General features: G+C 40.9%; 1 protein-coding gene and 1 non-coding gene across 3 annotated transcripts in view; both read right to left on the reverse strand.

The window, feature by feature from the left end:
• Nucleotides 1-3248: 3248 nt before the first annotated feature.
• arhgef17 (Rho guanine nucleotide exchange factor (GEF) 17) overlaps nt 3249-24128 on the reverse strand; it is a 73503-nt gene continuing 52623 nt past the window's right edge. For both annotated transcript variants that reach the window (XM_074680175.1, XM_074680174.1), the window contains 23 exons: nt 21844-21921; nt 17784-17966; nt 14426-14542; nt 12361-12453; nt 12071-12247; nt 11733-11783; nt 11436-11545; nt 11167-11252; nt 10932-11050; nt 10635-10842; nt 10422-10495; nt 10193-10276; nt 9999-10102; nt 9703-9821; nt 9478-9597; nt 9120-9393; nt 8925-9011; nt 8759-8826; nt 8524-8672; nt 8246-8420; nt 7951-8046; nt 7306-7488; nt 3249-7197 (listed from right to left, as the gene is read on the reverse strand). In XM_074680175.1, the coding sequence (XP_074536276.1) occupies nt 6989-7197; nt 7306-7488; nt 7951-8046; nt 8246-8420; nt 8524-8672; nt 8759-8826; nt 8925-9011; nt 9120-9393; nt 9478-9597; nt 9703-9821; nt 9999-10102; nt 10193-10276; nt 10422-10495; nt 10635-10842; nt 10932-11050; nt 11167-11252; nt 11436-11545; nt 11733-11783; nt 12071-12247; nt 12361-12453; nt 14426-14542; nt 17784-17966; nt 21844-21921 (2964 nt within the window). In that variant the 3' untranslated portion in view covers nt 3249-6988. The remainder of the gene's footprint in view (nt 7198-7305; nt 7489-7950; nt 8047-8245; nt 8421-8523; nt 8673-8758; nt 8827-8924; nt 9012-9119; nt 9394-9477; nt 9598-9702; nt 9822-9998; nt 10103-10192; nt 10277-10421; nt 10496-10634; nt 10843-10931; nt 11051-11166; nt 11253-11435; nt 11546-11732; nt 11784-12070; nt 12248-12360; nt 12454-14425; nt 14543-17783; nt 17967-21843; nt 21922-24128) is intronic.
• Nucleotides 15318-15390, reverse strand: trnam-cau (transfer RNA methionine (anticodon CAU)). The gene has a single exon. It is a non-coding gene; the product is annotated as a tRNA-Met (tRNA).

Raw genomic sequence — 24128 nt, forward strand, 5'->3', positions numbered from 1 at the left:
TCAAACCTGTTGACAATACTGAGAAACGTGACTTTATGTGACCCAAATGATAACATTTAAAGACCATTTAAAACCATACAGTATGTTCCTTACTGAACAACAATATTGCTTGCTGTACTCTTATTTCAGTCATTAAAGTCAGAGGTGTGACTAATAAAACTTATACTGGCTCAGTTCTATTCCAGTGCCAAAGTGAGCCAGAAAGTAACACTCAAGTATAGCTAGCTGGAATTCACCCATAAGTTTATGATATACACCTGTGTTTTTCCCCTTAGCAGTATGTAAAAGAAGTACAACAAAAATATTTCTATAAAGTTGCTAGAAATAAATATGGCATCGTGTTTTTACACAGATTCCCAGTGATCTATAGTTATATTTTATCATTGTTGTGTTCACAAATAAAGATAGCTCTATTTCTGGACCAGCATTGCTAAGTTGCTTGGTATGCTGTCATGTATGCATTAGTTTACACGCCACAACTTGCCCCTTTTACTGTGCAGAAAAAAAAAAACAGTTCAATGCATAGTTGCATAAAGGTGGTTTTGTTTTGTGGACCTCTTAGCCCATCAGCAAGGTCATAATAATGTAGCTGCAGCTTCTTAAATGTGCAAAACTGTTTTGAGATTGTACTTTTGGCGCTATAAGTAGTTTAGTTACAACAGTCTTACAAACACTGCAAATCTACAGTCACTGAATGAGGGAGATTTCCCCTGGTCCACACTCTTCCGCCGGGTAGAACCAGTGAGTCAGAGTGAGTCAATGACTGACATTATTAGTCAGTCATTCATATCAGTCACAGCTGAATCTCTGTGCTGCTCATCTCATTCATCACACACATCTTCACTGTTTGATGCACCCTTTGAATACTGTGTGGGTGTGTGTGTGTGTGTGTGTGTGTGTGTGTGTGTGTGTGTGTGTGTGTGTGTGTGTGTGTGTGTGTGTGTGTGTGTGTTCATGAAGGAGGAAGGGGTGACATTTGTTTGTATTCGTCCTGAATAGTGTGCATTCATACTGTCTCATCCATATAGTGCGAGGCTATCATATCACAATACTCTGCATTGTGGGTCAGTGGGTTAAAGTCCAATGAATAGTGGAGTGACACTGAGGCATGCTTGTGAAAACCACAGTGGTGACTCTGTTTCTGCCGTTTCCAGGCATTCTACAAGTCAAGAAGTGCGAGTGAAGTCACGAGTGGATTCTTATTTTATTCATATATTCCAATGTCACATTGAGACAGCCAGGGTGAGGAGTTATCTGGGTCAAAAATGAACAGGCAACAGGTTGACAGACATCTTCTTAGCTACAAGAAAGCTGTTTGAAACCTACTGAAATCAATGACGATGTCTTTACATGACAAATCCTCTTATGCCAGGCGTGTGGTTCACCCAATCTGATTCCAGCTGTCAGAGGGCAAAAGGCCTGGTGCCAGCCAATCACAGACAGCGACAAAGACAAACATTCATACACTCATACATGGACTTTTTTTGTCCAGGTTTCTCCTACGAAAATTTTATTAAAATTAACAAGTCTACCTGTTTAGGTCCCATATTATGCAAAAATCACTTTATTAAGTCTTTCAGTGAACTTTGTGGGTCTCTAGCTTTCCTTCCAGCCCACAAAATGTGATATTAAATGACAAAACCTGTACTTAGTAGTGCTTGTGAATGTAAAATCCTGACCTACAACAAGCTGTTTGGATTTTGGGGATCTGCCAATGTCAGCGATTCTGTTTTTTGACCAATCAGAAGAAAGTCTGACCTAATTGGTCCACCGGAGCAGATACCCCGAACCTCCTCCCTGCCCACTCCTCTCCCTGCTGCTGGAGAACAACAATGTGGCTGTAAACAGCCACATGGTTCTATGCACAAGCTTCCCATCTCAGAAAAAGACAAGACTAAATGGCTAGAGTTGATTTATCAAAGAAATATGCACTTGTGTGTCACTTCACGGCCGACTGCTTTTTCAACTTTGGACAGTACAACAGAGGGCTAGGGAATAGACTGGTCTAGAATCCAAGCGCATTACCAACCATCCGCCAACAAACCCCAGACCCTGGAAATGTGTGAGTATATTAAATGCTGTGTGCTGTGGAGCAGATGTAAGAGCTTTTCCTCAGTGTCCCCCTGTCTCTGTGTTAGCTTCAGGATGCTAACTTTAGCTGCAGTTAGCCTGTTGTTTTAGCCTGTAATTTTACGGTTTCACTGTTTTCCAAACATTGTGCACTCAGAGCTTGTGGCGCCGCTCTCACTGACGTGGAAGAGCGGGGCGGTATCAGCGGTGGCTCATTTACATATGAAGGTCACACCCACTAAATCAGACTGTTCTGAACAGAGGGGCTATGAGAGCCTGGAAACAATGCTGCTGTGCTTGATTTATTGGCTTTTTGGACCAAAACATGTTACTACCATTTCATGAAGACATCAATGACCCATATTAAACTGCAGAAAAGGAGCTTAATATGGGACCTTTTGTTGGAAAGTGTTGAGATAACTTTTGTTATTATTTGGTGCGACATAAATAAAGATAGATTGACTGATTGGTTAATTCACTGAGATTCTTTAGAGCTACTCAGAGGATCCATTCATGGACTCAGAAAACTGAAAGAACTGAAAGACCCTGGCTAATCAGGTACTGAAACAGAAGACATCAACACCCATCATGGCATCACTGGATCCTGAAGAAAAGAACCGACCATGTTATTAAAATTACTGCTAAAGTACTTTAAGTCATGTATCCATCACACTTAAACACAAGACGTGATATTTATTGAATTTTTTTTGATACCTGAAAACTCTTTGCAGTTTTACAAAGAGGAACATCATCTGAAAATGAACTGTTTGCTGACACAGAGGGATGAAACCTCTTAACATTATTACCTCTGAGGGACTCACCCCGCTTAAACTCCATCAAGACAAACCAGCATTTGATGTGATTTGGTGTGTATCTTCAGCAGCAGCAAAAAAAAATATTTTGGTTTGAACATTTTGTGAAAATATGGAATATTAACAAAAACTCCTACATTACATCTATTTAATGTTTAGCTTTGGTACTGAATCTTAGGAGTTTGTTGATGTTGTTCTTATGTATTTCAAAGGCCCTTGCAAGGACAGGCACTGAAAATTCAGGCTACATGCTGTAGTGCATAAGATACTTAGCTTCATACTTATCCTCAAATCAATAAGCAATGAATAAGTGAACTTTTGGGTGCTGTCTGGGCTCAGTTTGTAGGGCAGGCTTCAAATATAAAAAGGCTTTAAGATCGTACAGGTGAGAATTAATTGGATTATTTACTTCTTCTGTTTTAGTTGTAAGTGTCAGGAGAGCTTGCTGGCTAAAGAAAGATCAGACAAACTGGCACCAGTGATCTGATTTAATTACAAAGAAGAACCCACAGTGACAAAACAATAACAGCTACATACAGGAAGTGATTCTTATAGACCATTACCATGACAACTGTAAGATGTCAACCAGAGCTACGGATAAACACAGTCATGATGACCCGGTGGTCGGTGGAAAACTTTCCATGTTGTTTTCCCTTCTGACAAACTCCAGACATTCATTTTGGAGCTAACGCTGCTAGCAGTGAGCACATCAATGCCAACGTGTGACGGTTGCTGAAATAAAGAGATGCCATCTTGGTTTTTAAGACCTACAACAGTTATAACTTAAACATCACTGAGAGGGCATGCCAGGAAGGACGGGGGTAAATAATACCAGAAGAAAAAAAAAACTTACACAAATATATAAAAATATGCCATTAGATTCATATCAACAATTGAGGACCATGGGTGCACTATTTACAGAAAAAAGGCAATATATCAATATTTACAACAATGAAGACATCTTTCACATACAGGCATGAGTAGTTACTTACATTTGCTGAGACTTAAAGTGATGCTAGGATGTTGTGACAGTGAAAATAAGAGTAAAAATATCTGTCTCTCTACCTGACACACTTAATGCTTCATTCTCTCAGTAATCATGAAACCATAACTGAGTTTTACTTCATATCTATGATTCATGTTTGTGCATGCTGTAAAGCTGTCTATACACTGGGTTCAAAAACCTCAACGAATTTGCTGCAATATGATTATGTCACCTGTATTACTTACATGACTATGAAAGAAAAATACTTTCTTAATACAAATATATTTTTAGATGTGTAAGCACAATCTGAATCCTTTTTGGAAAGCTATCCAACCACAATACCAGGTTGAGAAATCAGTCAAGAAAAAAAAAGACCTGTGTGTTATCATGACTTAACTGAGGGCCTAGAATAATGTATGATTAGTAAACTGGGGCACCACCATGGGGAATTTTCCAAAGACACAAGTATGAAAGCTGCTGCAAACCACAGGTGTCAGCAGAGACAGCATGCAGCTGTTGGGCTACATTAAGCAATCACTGCTTTTTCACAAGTATCTCTGAGTTTAGGTTGAATTCTTTACAGATGTGCACCTACTTCATTCATAGTTAGGAAAGATCCATTTACTCTAGTCAGCATATTCTGCATTACCTATACAGCTCTTCCATGGGACCCTTTCTAGGCAGCTTTGGCACTGAACACTTCCTGTTACATGACACAAACAGCACATAACAAATTCAATTTGTGGTCTTATACAGCAAAACCTGAACATTTTATTACAGTCTTTTATGATCAGGCAAAGAATAGCTCACGACTGATTTTGAAATACAGCCAGGTGCAGGTTAGCTTTCAAACTTTGAACTCTAGATCAACGGGTGTCCTTTAAATGACAAGGGGGAAATATCCATCTGAACCATGTCAGAATGATATGCTCATAAGATTTGAAACATTTCAGTAATTTCTTTCTACTCTGTGGTACAATAAAGACTTATTTTTTGTCGTGTTTATTAAGCAAAGCCACCATGCTAGCAGCTGGAATTTTACTGTTTTATTTTCAAAAAGTCAAATTAGATCTGTTACAAATGGTAAAATTTTTTGACTTTTCTTTGCTGGATGTATCGCAGGTTAACACAGCACTAGTGCAAGGTGTATACCACAGTCACACAGACACACACACAGACACACACACAAGGTTAAAGGGATCACAGGCTAGTTAGCAGCTATCACAACAACCAGCAAATCCTCTTAGCTGTTAGCCACTATGACAGTGAGAGGTAACTTAATGTGAATAGTGAAGTGGGAAATCTGAGGTGAAGGGCCCAGATGGTCGGCAAAGTGCAGTGAGGTTTTTAGGCTTGGAGGGATCAAAGACAATCACTGCTTAACCTGCTAAGACCGAGGCTAGCGTGCGTTCAAGGACAAACCAGTCACTCTTCAACGTCTACAGACATCTGCTGGAGGACAAGCCGGGGGTACTTCTTTACTCTGTGTGTGTTTAACTGGCTTAACTCTCAGCCTCTGAAAGCACGTGTAGGTAAGTGGTGTTGTTTTGTGTCCTTCTGACCTACTCTGCATCCTAGACTTTCCTTTTGCAAACAGCTTGCAGCTAGTTCTTGGACATGTGGCACTGACATCAGTGTTGTGCAGGTTTGTACAATAATAACGCAAGACAAGGTTTGAGGGTTTTATATACCCATAAAAATGGCAACACTGATCCAAAAAGTAACCCTGAAATAAGTGAGCAAACAAACATTCTGACTCAGAAATGTGACATTATTTTTTGTAATATTTGAGGTTCTGTTACAATGTAAGGTAAATTGTCAAGCTGTCTGGGTATTTTGACCAAGGAGTAACAAGTTTTTTGTGCCAAAAATATCTTGAGCCCCTCTGCTTCATTCATTTATGGAATTGCATATCTTGAAACAAACCCCTGTTTTTTCTATTATAGCGTACCAAAAACCATGAGTGATGTCATGGTCTGCCTGCCTGAACTCTTTCCATGTAACTTTTTTTTTTTTTACCAACAGGGGCTTCCTTGTTCTTCAACTCAAAAAAACAAAAACTGAAAGCTACATCTTCTATAAATTAAGTGCTTTAAAAGAAGGCGCTAAAAATCAAAACCATAAATACTGTACAAAAAACTATCTTTATCTGCTACCTCACAGCCTGGACTTGTTTTTTAAAGAATCCAAAGTCCTCTCCTGTTTTTCACCCACCAAAATTAAATTTCATGGCAATAGAAACCTTTTCAGATCTCTAAATGTTTGAACCCAAACACAAACAGGCTTTGGCATAGTCATGTTATGGAGGAATGTCTCCAATACACCTATTTTTCTCTCTTCTTCAGCAACAGGCACCACCTGTGTTCATGTCATCTTATACTGGAGGGAAACATGAAACAAAAATCAGCTGGATTATCAGTGTTAGGTTCAGTGATTAAGAAATGTGCATTAAAGTGAGTATGTTTATAGTCCTGCTGGATACCCCTGCAACATATTGCACTTAAATTGTACTCTTATTAACTCTTTGTTTACAGGGGTGAAGATGGTGTAAGCGGCCTCACATGGACACTTTCATAAACACAATCTTGAGCAGGGCCTCCTGTTTCTTCTCATGTCATTTACCTCTGGTCATCAAGAGGCATTTTCTGCAGCTCAGGAAAAGGTAATGTGATGATGGATTGAAGGGTTGATGTCCATACTTTTGATGTCCAAGACCAATCCCTGTGCATTGACATTCTGCAGCGTCAAGTCTTCTTCTGCAAGTGTTCTCAGTCTTAACACATGTGCATCTATTTAAGTTTTCCCTTCACAGTCATCTCCTTTCATTTTCTTCAGAAAGATTCGAGTACAAAGACACTTTTCCGGACAACACAGACATGCACAGATACCACTCAGGGAGGAGAAACGCACATCTTCTAGAACAAAACACGAGAGAACTGAGTCTGAGTGAGTCACGGGAGGAGCTGACAGCTGTGTTTCGCACATAGAGACTGCTGGACTGAGCAGAAGACCTAAAGAACAACATCAAAGAGAGAGGAGCCTGACTGGAGAGGAGGACAGGAGTGCTGGTCTCAGCTACAGGGGGAATGGGCGGATTGGTCAAAGTGCTGGGCTCAATGTTTCAGACCCTCCAAAGTAAAAGATGGTTGGTACTGTCATCACGTCCCACAGTTTCACTGCTATTGGTCAGTCTAAAGTCCTCGTATCCATCACCGCCTGAAATAACAAGATGATTGGTTTTTGGAGGGATGTGTGCAGAGGCTCGGCGGCGTGCAGAGTCCCGTCTTTGGAGGCTCACATCAACCGTGCTGCCACTCTGTGGTTGGTTCCCTAAGAAAAAGAGAGCACGAATAATTATCAAGAAAGAAGGTGTTCATCTTGATAATGTTTGTCCAGTTCAAATGAGACAAGAATTTACATTAAAGACACAGAAACTACCTGTGGAGTCAGTCCCTGTGGGGGGGAAGTTCATGTCAAACCCTTCTGGTAGCTCTATAGATGTCAGGAATCGAACATGGCCCGTGTGTCCGTGTGCAGAGCCCATTGGTGCGAGGGGAGTTTTCAGTGTTCCAGCGCCAGTTCCTGAGCTCACTGTTGGGATCGCCAGTGTGAGGACCACACCTATAGGGAGACAGCATTTTAAATCCTGCTTATCTGTATTTAATACAAAATTTTAAAAGCTGCCTTCTCTTTCCATAAAAAGAACAATTTTTTTCTTATTCTCTTCTACGCAAAAGGCAAAGTTTAAGTATTCTATGCACAGGTAAAGGATAAAAAAAGATGATTATTAGCTTTTTATATGGAGACAAGAAAAAAAATTAAAAAACACTTGGAGACATGGTTTGTGCCAGAAAACCTCTAAGTGGTTAAATGTACAAAAATGATGAACAGCTCGTCTGCAAAATTAAAGTGCCTTATACTTTGAAATCAAAAACAAAAAAATAACGGGGAAAATTCCAAATGCGTCTAAATTCATATTTTATTTTACACCTTGATGAGGGGTTAAAATGAAAAAAACTATTATTTATTTAGCTAAAAGGCCATTTGGGTGTTGTATTTTCCAAACTAAACAGTGTGTTGTACCTGCACTGGTGCCGATCCACAGCAGATCCTTACAGGCCAGCAGTGCTGTGATTCTCAGACAGGCTGCCTTGTGCTGCCTGATAATTGCATCAGCACCTGAAAAGAAAGAGAGCAAAGAAAAAAGGGTCGAGGTCAAGTCATTGGGGAAATGTGGAGGGTGAGGGAGGAATATAGTAAAGAGAGAATTATAGACTTTCTAAGGAATCAAAATCAGATGAGATAAAAAGGCACAGTCCTGATGTAAAGGAGCTTTGCACTCTCACAGCCTTTTCACACATTTTTAACATGTGTTTACCTGCCAGCATCTTATGCACAGCCGGCGCCACATCCACCTCTGTCAGGCTCTCCAGGGTCTGAGCATGATACAGTTTGACCTGCGCACTGCCCTGCAACGCCAGCCACACACCCTGACCATACACTACCAAGCAGGTCACACAGCGACTGCTGTCTGTGCCCACCTGGAACGAGTGCTGAAGACAAAGAGACAAGCGGAAAAGTGTCAAACACACCTTATGGTCTGTCCTTTCCTTAATCTATTCACCTGAACACACACCTGTCCATACATGCACCCACCTCTTGTGCCAGTGTTGTTGTGTTGATAATAAGGACTCTGTTCTGTGAGCCACACCACAGCTTTCCTCCAACAGGAACCATTTTGGTGACAGGGCTGCTGGGCGTGCCCAGGACTAACGTCTGGGAGGACTGAGGGTCCCAGAAACTACCTGCAGATTAGGATTATGAGGAATTATAGGTGAAAGATGCAAAGAAGTAACAATAAATATGCCACAACTTCTCACTCTGAGCTTACCAGCTTCCCTTTGATAGACAATCACCTCCCCGTTGGCCAAAGACACAAACACTTTGTTGTCCAAGTATCTGTAAAAGACAGAAAGAGAACATTGACTTAAGTGTTCACTAAGCAAGGTCTAGTATCTTATATCTAAAGGGGAAGTTGTGACAATAACAGCACTCACAGTATACAGAGGATGGAGGCTGAGTGCTGCATCTTCATGCTGTTTTTACGGTTCCTGATGTTGTCTGATGACTGATACACGTGGATGCTAACAGAAAAGTATTTCATTAAGTTAGATGATTCAAAGGACAGTTTTGAGCTCAACCCCACAAAACAAATGTGACCTTATTCCAGAAAATCAGAATACACAACACACCATCCATCCTCTGTGCCCAGCCACACAGAGCTCTGGTATGCCTCTGGGTCGATGCTGAGCAGGTCCTCCAGGCTGGCTCTGGTGAATGAACCTCTGGAGGAGCGGCGCATGGCGCGGCCATCCATGAGGCTCTCCGAGTGGGGGCGACCTCCTCCTCCTCCTCCAACTCCCAACATTCCCGGAGTTCCATAGGAGCTTGCCACAGGGAACTCCTGCTCCTCCTCACTGCTTGTGGTCTCTGTGGCCATGTCTTTGGAGCTTGGACCCTCGTCATCTTGGAAGATGGTAGAAGATTATGAGTACAAACAATGAGCAAAACGTGTGTGAGTCGAGAGCGTACATGAGTGGTTTTACTCACTGCCATAGCTGGATGAGATAGTAGAGTGACTAGCTTGACTCTGTAGAGTGGAGGATGGGCTGGGGGAGTCTTCATCATCAGTATCATCACTGTCAAAAGGAACCAGCTCGGCCCCTGGTACTGTAAATATCACTTTGTCAGTCTACATACACAAAAAACAGCTCTGCATGTTTTACAGTAGGAGTTCTTGCAGTCTTTAGTGCTTTGAGACCTGAAAGTACCAACCTGTTGGTTGTTCTGTCAGCTCCAGAGAGGAACGAGAGATAGAAATGTGAAGCTGCTGCTGAGGGGTGTGACTGGGTGCCCCTGTGCTGGGGATGAGGGTTGGTTCTGACCCACGCTCCCTGAGATAAATGCAAATGATAAAATCAGGAACAGAGTCAGGCTTCGTTACTCAAACTGGCTTCATCAGCTTTGTTCTGCAGACTGTTGTCCAGATTTAAAGGCCTTTTTCACATTCAAAAGACGTTGAGTTGTTTGATTGGTTAGATCTCATGTGTTTGTGACGGGTTTGTACTGACCTTCCCTTGAGTCCTGGTACTGCAGCGATACATATGATCCTGGCTGAGCAGACAGCAATGCAGGCCTCTACTGTGGGTTCATCTTTGATGTTCAACAGACAAACCTGAAAAGTACCAAATGTTGCCAAGCCATTAGTTCATTTTTAGGAAGATTCAACTTTATTTTTATTTTTTTTTACAAGATATTTAATTACCTGCCCAACATAACCATCACTGTTACACACCCAAACCTCACAGCCACTGTCGGGACAGCTGTGGCTGGGAGAGGCACAGGAAAACTGGAGATAAACAGAAACACTTTGATGATAAACATGATATACATTTGTGAAGCTTTCTTATGTAACATGACAGAATTGACCGGCATAAAGCACAACTTGTACCTTTCTATACACAGATACTGTACAATACTCCAAGTGCTCTTACCTGCATCCCACTGCGTGTCTTCATGATAGGAATAGCCTTCAGAAACTCTGGGTCCCATTGGTCCTTATTCATTGCTAAACACAAACACGCTCATTAATAAATAACCTGCTGGGCACATTTATTTAAATGAATCTGTTTTATCCTCATGATACTTTCTCTTCATGGTATACTAAATTGAAGCACGGTGGATTACATTACACATTTTTCACAGACCTAACTTCTTCTTGGCTTCTTCAAAGGCCTGTTCAAAGTTGGACCGTGTGTCTGGAGAGGTGAACTCAAAGACAAAGCTGCTCTCAGCAGAGGCCGTGGTGAACTCCAGCTTTGTGGGCAGGCAGGTCATACTGAAGGCCAGTGACTGCTTCTCTGACAGCTCTCTGTGCACCGACGCCATCAGATCTTTTATTACCTCATCCAGGGACTAGGAAAGAAAGAAAGAAAGAAAAGACTGTTAGTTCTTTTGCCAACTTTTTTTTTTTAACAACAGACATCAACAGGGTCGTACAGTACCTGGTGTGGGAAGCTAAGGGTCTCTGATAATTTGCTGATCTGACCCAGAGTGCTGAGATCCTCGTCTAGTCGACTGATCATCTTCTGGATGCTCTCCTTGTTTGTCGCCTGAGTGGAACCTGAAACAGAGATGTTTATTTTAACAACTGAAGATGTTCAATGATTCATTATCAGAAAAAAAGAACAAAAAATCCAAATTCTGTGATGCTTTTTTTGTTTTGAAGTGGACACTTACTCTTCACCACCTCCACATCCTCCAGAGGAAGCTTCCACAGGAACTTGTATTTACTGGAAGTGTCGATTACACTTGCAGCAGAGTATCTGAAAGATGTAAAAACATGATTGGGAAATCAAGTCAATTTTGAAGCATTGGTTTCATTTAAAAAATGCTATTTAAGCCACAAGGGGGCAGTGTAACCAGTAAACTGAACTGTGATACCCCTGTGTGTGTTTCTTTTCATGTCAGTGACTGTGTATGTAAGTGTGTGTTTGTGGATTGCGTACAGGCTCATGGAGCTGCGTCTCAATGAGCCAGACTTCCTCTTGAGAGTGGTGCAGATGATCAGATCACTGAAGAGGAAGAGGGAACGGTCTTTTTTCCCTCCAACTGTTTTCTACAGAAGAAGAAGAAAAGTTCAGAAACTACTCAAGTTGATTTAGGGAGCTTCTGTAGAAAAAAAAAAACAAAGCTCTATAATCAAAAGGATGCATCTTTATTTCTATTGCAAATGCTTATTTTCCAGGGAATCTAGAGATCTTTCTATGTTACAAACATTTGTCAATTTAGTAAGTGCCTCTTACCGCCTCCATCACCATTTCCTGTCTCAAGAATTTCCTCTGGGGGTTGAGAATCTGACACAAATAGAAACAGAGCACATTAATCACTCAGACCATAAAGATAATAGTCAGCTGTTGCAATCTCACTCTTTAAAGACATTAAATGGCTTCACAAAAGTCATAATCACTTGAAAAAATATGGAAACACAAGACAAAAGAAACTAAAATCTGATAATCCGGGGGTTGACAAATCAATCAAACTGTCCTTGCAGTTTGACTGACAGGACAAGAGTGCCATTAAACACTTAAGACGCATACATCAGCCATGAATGAGGCTTCACCTGAACAGAAACAAAACTTACATGTTCAACTCCCTCTATGTGCGCTTCGATCTCCTGGATGACTCTGGCCTCCCTCTCTGCTTCTTCAGCCGAGCGACGACCCTTATTGATCTTCTCTGCCAGCCGCTTTATGTCCCTCTGTGCGTCCAGTAGGTACGGGTGGTCTGGGTGATCCTCTGAGGTGTGCTTCAGCAGATCCTATTGCAAAGACAACATAAACAAAGAGCTGTTTATCTCACTAGTCACAAGTGTTTTCTTAATCATGTATCTGATGACTGTTAAAAAGCAGAGAAATGTTTGGGATGCTCCACCTTCACTAGCAGCTCATATCGAGGAATCCTCTGGACCGGTTTAATCATCAGGTCACCAAGAGCCTGTTTCTCCTTGTTCTCTCTCATGTTTTGCTGATGTAACAAAAGAAATGACAAAAACAACTGTTTAGTGAAAAGTGAATGAAGATCATTGTTTCAATCAGGACTTTGTTGTGTATAATTTTTATCCACTAGGTGGCAGAGTAGATCCACAGGAGTGATTACTCCCCAGTGTGTAGCTCTGTGTTTAAAAACCAAGGGGGATTCATTACCTCTGCCCAGGAACTTGTGTTTCCAGGACAGTCTGTCTATCTATCTGTCTGTCTGTTTATCTACCTACCTGTCGACAACATAACTCAAAAAGTAATGAACAGATCTCGCTGACATTCTCAGGAAATGTTCAAAATGGGATAAGGAAGAACTAATTACATTTTGGAGGTGATCTGGATCACTGTCTGGATCCAGGATTTATTTAAAGAATTCTTTATCACAGTGAGATAGGGCTGTTTTCACCACATGTGTATATAACTCCATGATAAATGGTCAGATTGCTTTGCAAAACAAAACAAGACAAGGTCACTATAATTTCTGACAGATGTAAACATCTGTCCTGGCAATATTCTGGAAATTAAGATCAGGAATATGAAATATGTACTGGGTCATCGTAATTTTCAACACTGTCAGGAAACAAATTATCGTACAAAACCTGAATCTAACACCAAAATGTAGCAGACAGTCAGCTGAAAGGGAGTATAACATTAAAGTAGGACTAAAGTGTTGCGTGAGAATCACAATATGCTTGGAGGAGGTCTGCGCTCTCTGACTGCTTTTCCAGTTTGTAATGGATTGTGGTGCCTAATGGTACTAAAACTTATGCCATAACTTTTGGGCTGCATCTAAAGGTCCCACTTACAAAGGATATTGCACACATGATAAAAAAAAGCACAAAAATGCTGATAAAGCTCTGAGGCTCAAAACTATTTGCCCCTCTTTTTTTGTAAAATTTCGAAGATAAGCTGTCAGCATCTCTCCTCTTTGCTGTGCACTGTGTCTGTGTGGGTGTGTAGGGGATGCTTCAGACACCACCTGATTTGACCTCTGATTAAATCAGTTTGCAAGAACACATGTACAGATATGGTTATTTTCAGGTGATTCAGAGATTAAAATGTGATCCTGCTCACTGAGGCTTGAAGTGACCACCAACTCTCAGCAAAGTGTAAACATTCTACCAGCTCTTGTGTTAGTGAATCAGTTGGGTATTTCTGCATATTTATACAGACTGTCTCCTGAAATGTATGCAAACAACACTGGTGCACAGTAATGCTTTATGTTCTGCAGCACAGTTTGTGATGCATTTCATCCTTCACACATGCTTTGTGAGTTAGACATTGCCATTTAGCTCCGTAAAGGTATCAAGCAGGTGCAAATAGGCTCAACTCTTTGGGGAATCAGGTCCAGAGTGCAGATGAGGACATTGTATTTTTGTCTTCCGAATTCACCTTTCCATCATAGCCCTCCCCTTGGGCAGCCCGGAGCAGTTTTTCCCTATCTATCAATTTTCAGTGGCACAGAAAGACAGGTTCGACTAGAAATATTAACAGAAAATAAAATTAAATTTGCTCGAGTTTCTTGCATTTACTTTGATATTGTGGTAAATCAAACTGAATGCAAAAGTCCAACCATAGATGAAACACTTATCTTCTTATTTACAACCATGCTCAACCAAACATTTCCTTGTTCTTAACACTGTTTGTAAACCCAGTAACTGCAGGGCAGGAATATACAAGAGTCTTCTCTCAAAGGCTCACAGGTAAACAAACATGCAACAAGACAGGAAGCACACACCGAATCACAAATCCACAGTCTTAACACGGACAAATAAAGGCAACAAAAGACTTTTGAGTCTGAGCATTAGTAGATCTTAGTGTTGGCACAAAGTGGTCAGACTTGATGTTTCAGGCTCTCAGGTTGGTGGATGAAAATGTTTCCAGACTGGTTCCCAAACAAACGTACAAAGAAGCCACTCAGACTAACAGGACGTCCTGTGACTCAGTCCAACACTCACCTCCAGAAACTTGTGAAAAGCTGGCTTGGCTTCCTTGGCGATCCTTACAGCATCTTTGGCATTGAGGAAGTTGTCAATGTAGGCTGAATACATATTAGCTAGAGCCTCTTTGGAAAACTGGAGATGGAAAAAAAGAAGAAAAGAGGGCATTGAGAAAATATTTATTCTGTTTCATCTTTAGATCCCAGCAGCTTGTTGTTCTGAGACACAGGCTTTCTATTGGTTTGACTAAAACCTTATCTACAGATGCATGTGACTGAGGTATGATGGCAAAACACTATTATAACACAGATTATGAAATAAGATTTGGTGTAGGTGTGTATTTTGTTATTTTAAATAAAATAAAGAATGTTTCTTTCTATGTTGACTCATTCACACAGATGATTCCCACTGACCTGTTTTCTTCTAGTAAATAAAGAAAAGGGGACAGAGACAGAGCAAAAAATAAATAATTAACTAAAGGGAGTATGGAGACAAACAGACTAATAAAACTAACCAGCTTTCTTTCCTTTCATGCAACATCCTGATCGCCTTGATTATCTCCTGTTGTCAACTTTGCTCTAAGCAGAGAGGTTTTATTTATGTCATGAAGTTCATATTCTTATAGCTGATTAACTCTTGTTTTCTTTGTGGGTTTTATTTTTGTGTTCTTTTCTTTCATTGCGGGTGTGTTGATTGAATCGTTTGACTTCACAAATGGACAAGAATAAGAGTCAGCTTTGCTGTTTTTTATCATGACTTGGTCAAACTCTAACCCCTTTTCATGTCAAGGCTTTTGAACAGCAGACAAAGACAAGCAGTTGGCAAATAAAGAGTTCAGGACACAGACATGTTCCGCAACCCTACAGCTGTGCGTTGTTACTGCAGTGCAAACGGGGGGGAAAAAAAACTCTGCCTCGTGTGAGGCTCGAACTCACGACCTTCAGATTATGAGACTGACGCGCTGCCTACTGCGCCAACGAGGCCTGAAAAACACATGGCTGCTGCAGCTTTAAGTGCTGCAGAGCGCGAACAGACGGGGGAGGGGAGCAGCTGCGTCAGGGAGGGTGTGTGTGTGTGAGCCAGCAGCATGGAGGATCTGCAATGTTTCAGCACGACTGAGAAACCCCTTCCTTTCACTGACTTCATTAACCACTTTTGTGAATAATTTTTCTGTGTTTTCTTTAATGTACAAACAACCAAGCTTAATTCCCTTGGTCGTTTCATGTCTGAGCCACATTGTGCCTGTGGGGTTGTTTGTCTATCCAGTGAGGTTGTAAAACTGTTTCAGTCAAGCTGTGAGGAGCTCTGAGCGACAACAATAGCATTACCATAGCAGGAGAGTGAAGTTTTTTTCTGCTTAACAAACAAAGCCTTTAGCAACAATGAAGTCTGGTCTACTCTTAAGCACCCAGTGTCTGTTCTCACTACTTTAAATGTCTTACATCATGTAAATAAGCTATCATGAAAAAGCCATCATTCACTCTTGTGTTCTCAAAACTGAAACCTGAAACCGAGCCAAACGCGGATGTTTCAGAGCACTGTTTTTCAAAGTCTAGGTTTAGAGGCACCCACGGGTCATGGGAAATTTGAAATGGGTCGCCTGTGGGTCAGCCGGGAAACAAAATGATAATGTAGTGTTGCCAACTATAGACCAATGCTCAAACAGATTCTTTTTGTGCAGCATCTGAAAAAATACAGGTAACCAAAATAAATAAAAAAAAAAAACTGATAGTTCCCAGCAAAGTATATAAGAATAACTACACTTTGAAACTATATAAGAAACTGTTCATATTCTTTAAATCGTTCAGTGGTGCTTCCCTGGGTTTCTGCTTTAGGTATTTGATTTCTTGCAGTGACTCTAGGCTACTAGACTTTGGTTGTGTCTGAAATCACTCACTCATTCCCTACTCCCTACTCACCATATAGTGAAGTAGATGTAGTGGACTATATAGTCAACTAAATCAGCTAAATGAATAAATAAATAAAACATTTAACACTACTCACTCACTCGGTAATGTTACGTGACAGTGACATTATTCCTCTCATGTCGCTCATGGACGGCTGGGAATTTACAGATATAATTTTTCCCAAACACTGCAAACTGGCATTGATTTCATTGATAACTTATATTATCAATGACGGTTTAGCAGCTAACATCTGTGTTGTTTGTTTCTCTGCCCAGAGTAATAATGAGATTCACTCGTCAAAAAGTTAAACAGAGAGCTAATTATCTGACAGTTTTTAATGTTGTTTCAAGTTATCAATATCGGTAATCATGTTATCAGCCTTTTCTCCAATTTGAACCGTAATGCATGATGGTATATATTGCTCATACAATGAGCATCGCTAATACACTACTTACATACATTGAGGGGACTATATAGACTGTTTTCCAAACCGCCTACTACATATTGCATGCAAATGTAGTATGTTGTATGTAGTAGGCAGTACAAACTACCTACTGCTTTTACATGTAGTATGTAGTATGATGGTTTTGTTGGGTCTGTTTTGTAGGATAATACTCTTGTTTCCAGTCTCAGAAGGCAGAGCTACAGATGATGTTGGGCTTTTTTTGCCTTTAATATAAATATACACCTTACACCTAAAGTTAAACAACTGACTGAAAATAAATCTGGATTTTAACAGCTGTTGAAAAAAACACATCCATATAATTCAAGTATGGTTAAAAAGGGGTAATAAGTCTTTTATATGGGCTTTAATGAATTTGTAGAGGTAAAAATCTCTTTTACAATCAGAAGTGACAAGAAGTACATGTGTTTCTTTCTCATCACTATAACGTTAATGTTGTTGTGTTGTAGTTATAGTGCTGACTCATTCCACTAGATGGCGGCAATTCACCGAAACCTGCCACCCGCATTGGCAAACAGCGTCAGCCCCGTGCATTGTGGGAAACAGTATGCCAGGTAGACTGGTCCGTTGTATACCAAACATAGGCCTCAGTCGAGTAGTTAAGTAATTTAGTGTCAATGTATAGCAACATGTTTGAATCATCAAAGTGCGAAGCCAAGTTTTAATATTTCACATGAGGAATGAAAGAAACATGAATGGAGCAGCTAGATCTGCGCTGAAAATTTTAAAGGCATCTCGTCTGCCACTCCTTAAATGATATCAGTGACAGCAAATGAAGAGTGAAGAGAGATGCAGATAAGTTGGTGATGTCTGAACTGCTTCAGTATGAGCAGGTTTCCAGCCAATAACAGTTCAGACTGTCTGTTTCAAAATCCCGATAGAGAAATTAGTTTTGTCTGAGAGAGTGTGAGAAAAAACCTGATATACTGAAGGTCTGCATTTCATCCAGATCAAGACGTATCCTCATAAAACTCATACTCTGTAAATGTGGCACATGGTTACTCACTGACTGGATGAGGATGTTTCCGACCGTCTGTCTATCATGCCACTGGCTGACACAGCTTGCCACTTGCTCCAGAAAGTGCTCATGGTGCTCCAGGATTTCTGGGATCTGGTAAAACATCTCGTCCACCAGAAGAGGGTCCACAATGGAGCCACCGTCAGGCTGCTTGAGAGGACGCATGTAGCCCTGAGAGAAGAAGACATGCAGTTTAAAATCACCGGAAATAGTTGACATTGGCGGGAGGTTATGTAGAGCTATGTGGTGGGAGAAAAGACGTTGTGATGTAGCTTTGTGGGCAAAACGATGGATGTCAGTCACTGTGTAAAAGCAGTGGTGCGTAGGTGGATATAATGACATCAGAGCAAAGTCACCTGCTGCCATAGACCATGACATGGAGTTATAAATAGGAAAAGTACAATAAAACACACTAATATCATCTTTGTGTGATTAGGCAGCCTTTTAAGAGCTGCATAACCATTAGTCTGTAAATCTCTTAGACACACTTACTCTATATATAAACACACTGCAATCAACTCAAGCTGAAAGAAATTTGGAGCACATTAGCTGTGCAAAATGGACTTAGACAGATGTGACCCTGAGTCTCCAGAAGCTGTAAAGTCAAAGCAAGCTGTGCGTGGCTCACTGCCTGACTTCATGACACATTTGATGACTAAACCAATCTTCCGCTGATAAAAATTTGTATTGAAGAGAGACGGGACAAAGACAGAAGCAGCAGGGATCATCATGCGCTCCTTTTCGATTTTCTTTTTCTCAGAGCTGTGTTTCATAAGAGCTCAGTCATTGCCAGGAAACACTCACTTTATCTCACAGGGCTGTCTTTAACTGATTTATATTCATCAGCTAACGGCCACGTGACTTCATTCACAATCTATTACAGAGGTCTTTTATCAGCAGGTGCTTATGAAAGGCAAAAAGATCTTTTCAAATGTCTTCATAACGATAAAACATTACCATAATGCATAATGGCCCAGGAATTATGCTCAAAGGTCATTAACTGAGACGAGTGATAAATTATCACACAAAAAACAAACTGTTCAGCAATAACCCATGCCAGGGTTCCTCAAGATTAAAAAAATGTTAACCATATCATAACTCCCATGTTCTTACAGTTCTGAAGATATCTGAATCCCAAAGCTCCTGCTGGTGGATTTTTACCGTTTCTCTCAGTAGGAATCAACACTGCAGGCGAGTTGGCCTCAATGTTGTACTTCCGTTTATAGCCGATTGATGCTGTTTGCACTGATACAGTAATTTAGTTTTTTTTTCAGATCACAGTCAGACGCTTGTCAGGCCAGGAAGGGGACAAAAAGAGTGAAAGATGTGTCATCTCAATGTAGGTCACCAAGTGCCCTCCTACAGTGTGAAGTGGTGATGTCAGTGCTGCTGTTATGAGACTCGGTGAGGAATTGTTTGAGCGTCAAACAGAAATTTCACTTCAAATGTTTATCTGCAGGCACCTTCTTGTTACAGATTTTACCAGGGTCATATGTATTGTCATTGATGCCCACTTTGTTCTGTACCCTGGGGTCTTTCAGGCTGCTTTCTTATGCTCCCTTGGCTTTTCATGTATCCCCAACTTTGGCATTCAATGTGGGATTGTGGAAGAGCCAGGAGCGTCTACAACAGAATCATACTGCCTAACCTATCAAAAGGGAAGACTTTTGATAAGAGCAGTCCAGACTGTTTTGATTTTGATTTTTTTCAAATAAAAATGAAGTTTACTTAGCACGATTTTCTCTTTGTTTTAATTTGGAAATATCTTAAAACATCACAGTACTTTCCTATTGGCATGAGGTGGGCTACAAACCAATACATCATGTCATGCCCTCCTCTCCAATATTATTTAGGCTCACAGAAATAAAAAATAAAAATAAAAGTGAAGTGAATTATACTTTCAGTTTTCACACCTTGGTAAAAAACAATTACTGTTCCAATTAGTATCTCGTCATGGCAAATTTCGGTAGTATTATTTGGCAGCTACTGAAATCCAAGCGGCAACCTCCAGTCTTAAAATATGATACAAAGCAGAAGTGCTAAAACCTGCTGTTTGAGTGTCTGCCACAGACTGGATAAAACATGGATGTATTCTCCGTGATGTCACCCGTCTGTTCCTGATACCGTGAAATGAAGCCAATCTGTGGGGAGCCACCATAGACTGTATAAAACATGGACATAGTCTCGCTGACGTCACCCTTCTGAAACAGAAAATGAAGCACATCGGCTATAGCTGCCATATTGGTAGTGGCAAGGGCTTCGCCTAGAGCCATAGGGTGCCTGTCGGTCACATGACCCTCAGCTGTGCCTCTTATTGGGGGAGCTCGCGATCTTAATATCTTCTGAATGGCCGAGTTAGAAAACAATTCACCCCCCATACAGTGGGTGCCGGTAGTAAAATTAGCGACTCAGACAGGAGACGTTTTTTTGAACCAGGCACATTTGCTATGAACCTGACTTTGAGCTTCTTTTCCAACAGCTACAGGCCACTCACATAACCTGAGCTGTGTCTCTGATTGGAAAGTCAAACAATCCTTATATCTTCTAAACCGCTGTGTCAGAAAAAAAATTCACCTACCGCACAGTTTGTGCTGATAGCAAAGTCAGTGTTTCAGACACAAGCCGTTTTTTGAATCAGGCTGAAAATGTGCTTTTTAATGCCTTAAAAGTCTGTTTTTTTAGCTGGATGTGAATGTGACTTCTGATCTTTCTGCAGCCAGCCTCAAGCGGATTCTCAATGGACAGCAACTTTTAGCATTTCAGCATAGGCCTCATTTTTCTAAACTGGATTTTGCCCCTTGGTCTCTGCTTGAGGCCGGCTCTGGAAGTACCAGAAGTCCCACACACACCAAGCCACAAAAGTCATTTTAACAGCACAAATAAACGTGTTGACAGCCTGGTCCAAAAAGTCTCCCATCTGGATCGCTAATTTGTCTATCTGCACAGGGGGTGGGGTAAATTTTTTTTTTTTCTAACTCGTCAATTTAGGGGAGATGAAGATTGCGAGTTCTTCTAATCAGAGGCCCAGCTCATCTTATGTCACTGGCGGCCGCCCTATAGCTGTACTCGAAGCCCCCGTCACTTCCACTTACACAGACGATTTTCTTCAAAAATCTGTTTCAGAAACAGAAGGGTGACGTCGAGGAGACTAGGTCTGTTACTTCCACAGTCCATGCTTAAATCTGAAAAAGTTGTTCAAGTCACATACTTGCTTTTCCCTCCGCTGTATTCTGGTCTCCAGGCTGCTCTCAGAGTTGAAAAAACAACGCTGATGACAAGTGTGTAAACCCACATTTGTCTTTAGCCTTCCAGACACAATCAGCAAAAATGTGTGAGGTAAAGCATTATCCATGAGGGGGCGCCAGAAACTTTAACATAGAAGTTCCTCACAGGAGCTTTAGGTGGAGAGAACTTCACCGGCAAACAATCAAATTTCAGCACCTGGTGGTGCTGCTGTTGAGCTGTCTTGGTCCAACACACTCTCTCAGGGATCTGCACTTTCACTGCAGTCACCGTGGTAACTCTTACTTTCCCTTTGTCGCTATGGGAACACAGCCCAGAATTATTCCCTTTGTGGCCACATGCACACACACGTGCACACACACACACACACACTTACACTACTTTGCATGCAGACACTTATAAAGTGGTCAACACACAAAGATGAAGAGTGTGTCTGAATGTGAAGGATAACGTGAGGATTGGGGTTTAGGTGAGTTCACTGCTGGAACACTGAGATGTAGGATAAAGACATAAAGGTGTGTGTGTGTGTGTGTGTGTGTGTGTGTGTGTGTGTGTGTGTGTGTGTGTGTGTGTGTGTGTGTGTGTGTGTGTGGGCAGATATTGCTGATGACAGTGAGATGCGATGAGGTTAGCAGATTAACCTCACAGGATGAATGGCAATAAGTGGATTACATAACTCTTTTGTGTTTGTGTGTGTGTGTGTGTGTGTGGCACAGTAGGTGTCTGCTGATTACTCACTTATTGAACAACAGATGTAAGAATATTGGCAGTGAGATGTTTGCTTGTGAGTGTATGGATGTGTTACCTGAATGAGGGTGCGTAGTGACTCCACGTATGACTGCTCTGTGTCGAAAAGCGTCATTATCACATGTTTTCTCATATCCTGTGAAGAAAGAGAAAGACATTAAGTCATTGTCTCACTTGAATGATACACTAAGGTTAGTTATGCAACACAACCTACAAGAAGACAGCACAATCGGTTACTGTCTGTTCTGCTTACGGACATCTTATGCTCAAGATCAGGAGGCAAAACTACAGCCTCATATAAAAATGTGAAAAAATTATAAAACGGATTCAGAGTTTCAATAAAGATGACAGGAACATAACCTTTTTTTAGTCTGCTGCCATAAGCTGAAAGCCGGAAGACCTTAAGGCTCTCCTTTATGGTTTATTTAATGTTTTACTTTAAATATCAAAAGTTTTTACTGAGATTTTCTAAAGTTGAGAATTAGTGAGTGGTTACCTACTTTACAACAGAGCACAGCTGTATTTTCCTGTTGGGTAAGTTTCACAATACTACGTGCTGACTTCTCCACCAGGAATAACACAGGCGAAAATCATCTCTTGTATAAAAATACAAACACAATTCACGAGTCATGCTGTTGGTTAAACATGTTTCTAGATATAAAATCACGGATAACACAACAGTTCCTTAAATGTGAACCCAAAAGAATAAGAGCTCCCTCTGCTGGCTGTGGCAAAAGTTGCAAAACCAACCTTCTCCATGTAAACAGATAGGATATGCCTCAAACAAAATAAAATGTAAATCAAGTATAGCTCCAGGCTTGGAACTGTGATCATTTTGGTCACATGCTTGTAAAATTTAATCTGTGCAACTCTAAAATCTGTTTGGGAACATCAGGGAAGTGTATATAATCGTTGTGTTGAAAGTTTGTTGATACAGTGAGTGGTGATTACTCAGTAAAGCCAGCTGAGAGGTGAAGATATGTTATCATGTTGTTATATCAGCAAACCTTGACATATACGTGTTCCTATACAGGGAGAGTGGCTGAAACACTTTGAATGGCTCTGCTACAATAATGCCACAATGCACAACATTCACTGTAATGTTGTGTTGAGGGATAAAGGATCCATTAACACTATAGTCACCACCATGGAGAGTGCAAAAAACAACTAACGCAATGTGAGACAGATGGACTCAGAATTTGTTTGATTTTTACAGCTTTTTTCATCCACTTCATGGGCTGAATAGTAATTTAAACCCCATCTTTACCACCACCAAAGGAGAGGTGTCCTGAATCTAAACCCAAGTTGCAGTTTGTGAAAAAGAACTTCATCAAGATCAGTGTGAGGTTTCACTAACGATGTCATGGGCTGTGCATCGCATTGTATGAAGAGTAACTGATTAAACTGAGTTATTTAGTCTGTCATTGGTTTAAGGTGTCTTATCCTCATCCTCCCACAAAAGGAATAAAATGATGAGTAATCACCGGCTTCTATTTCCTCTTCCAGGAATTGTTTGATATCTACAGCCATGGTGTTAGGATGCTGAATTTAAATCATGATAGAAAGACTTGTGAATTTGAAACACGAGCAGCTGAAGTTGTAAAAACAAGTCTTTCTCCTGAATTCATAAGACAAAGACTGTGAGGTTGGGGAATACAAAGGAGTAAAGGATTGGAGTAAAGCTCAGAGAAAAAGTCAAACATAGGAGAGACTCCCAAAATATTCTGCTCCTAAATGACTTATAAATATCAGAGAGAGCCACAGGCTGAACCAACAGTGCATATTTAACTACACTCTCTCTTTGTCTTTCTCTCTCATACACACACACACACACACACACACACACACACACACACACACACACACACACACACACACACACACACACACACACACACACACATACACACACAGAGGCCACAAAAAACACACAGAGGAGGACTATTCCCCTCTGCCAGCACCACTGTGCCCTATAAATAACTGTAACAATGACTTCCCAGAATGGCTATGTTTAGTGTTTGGCATATGTAGAGATCCCAGGGGTGCTGTGGGGTACCAGCGAAGGGTAAAGGGAGATGCTTAACTGAGTGTGTCAGTCAGAAAGTGCACAAAAATTGACGTGATACTAAAACTTTAACTTTGGGATGGTCATACATTAAAAGAAGTGTTTTAAACGACTTGAGGATGACTTACACTTGACACAAATGACTTATCACCTGTGTTACACAATTTTTCTTTTTAGGATGCGATGCAAGGCATTATGATAAGTGAAGAAAGACAAGGTTAAACATGGCTTAGGAGGAGACACACAGCGCCACAGTAATCATGTATTTATACTTCTCA

Source organism: Halichoeres trimaculatus, unplaced genomic scaffold (genome assembly GCF_033239565.1).
Source record: "Halichoeres trimaculatus isolate MK-OKI-2021-1 unplaced genomic scaffold, fHalTri1.1 fHalTri1_scaffold_9, whole genome shotgun sequence".
NCBI lineage: Eukaryota > Metazoa > Chordata > Actinopteri > Labriformes > Labridae > Halichoeres > Halichoeres trimaculatus.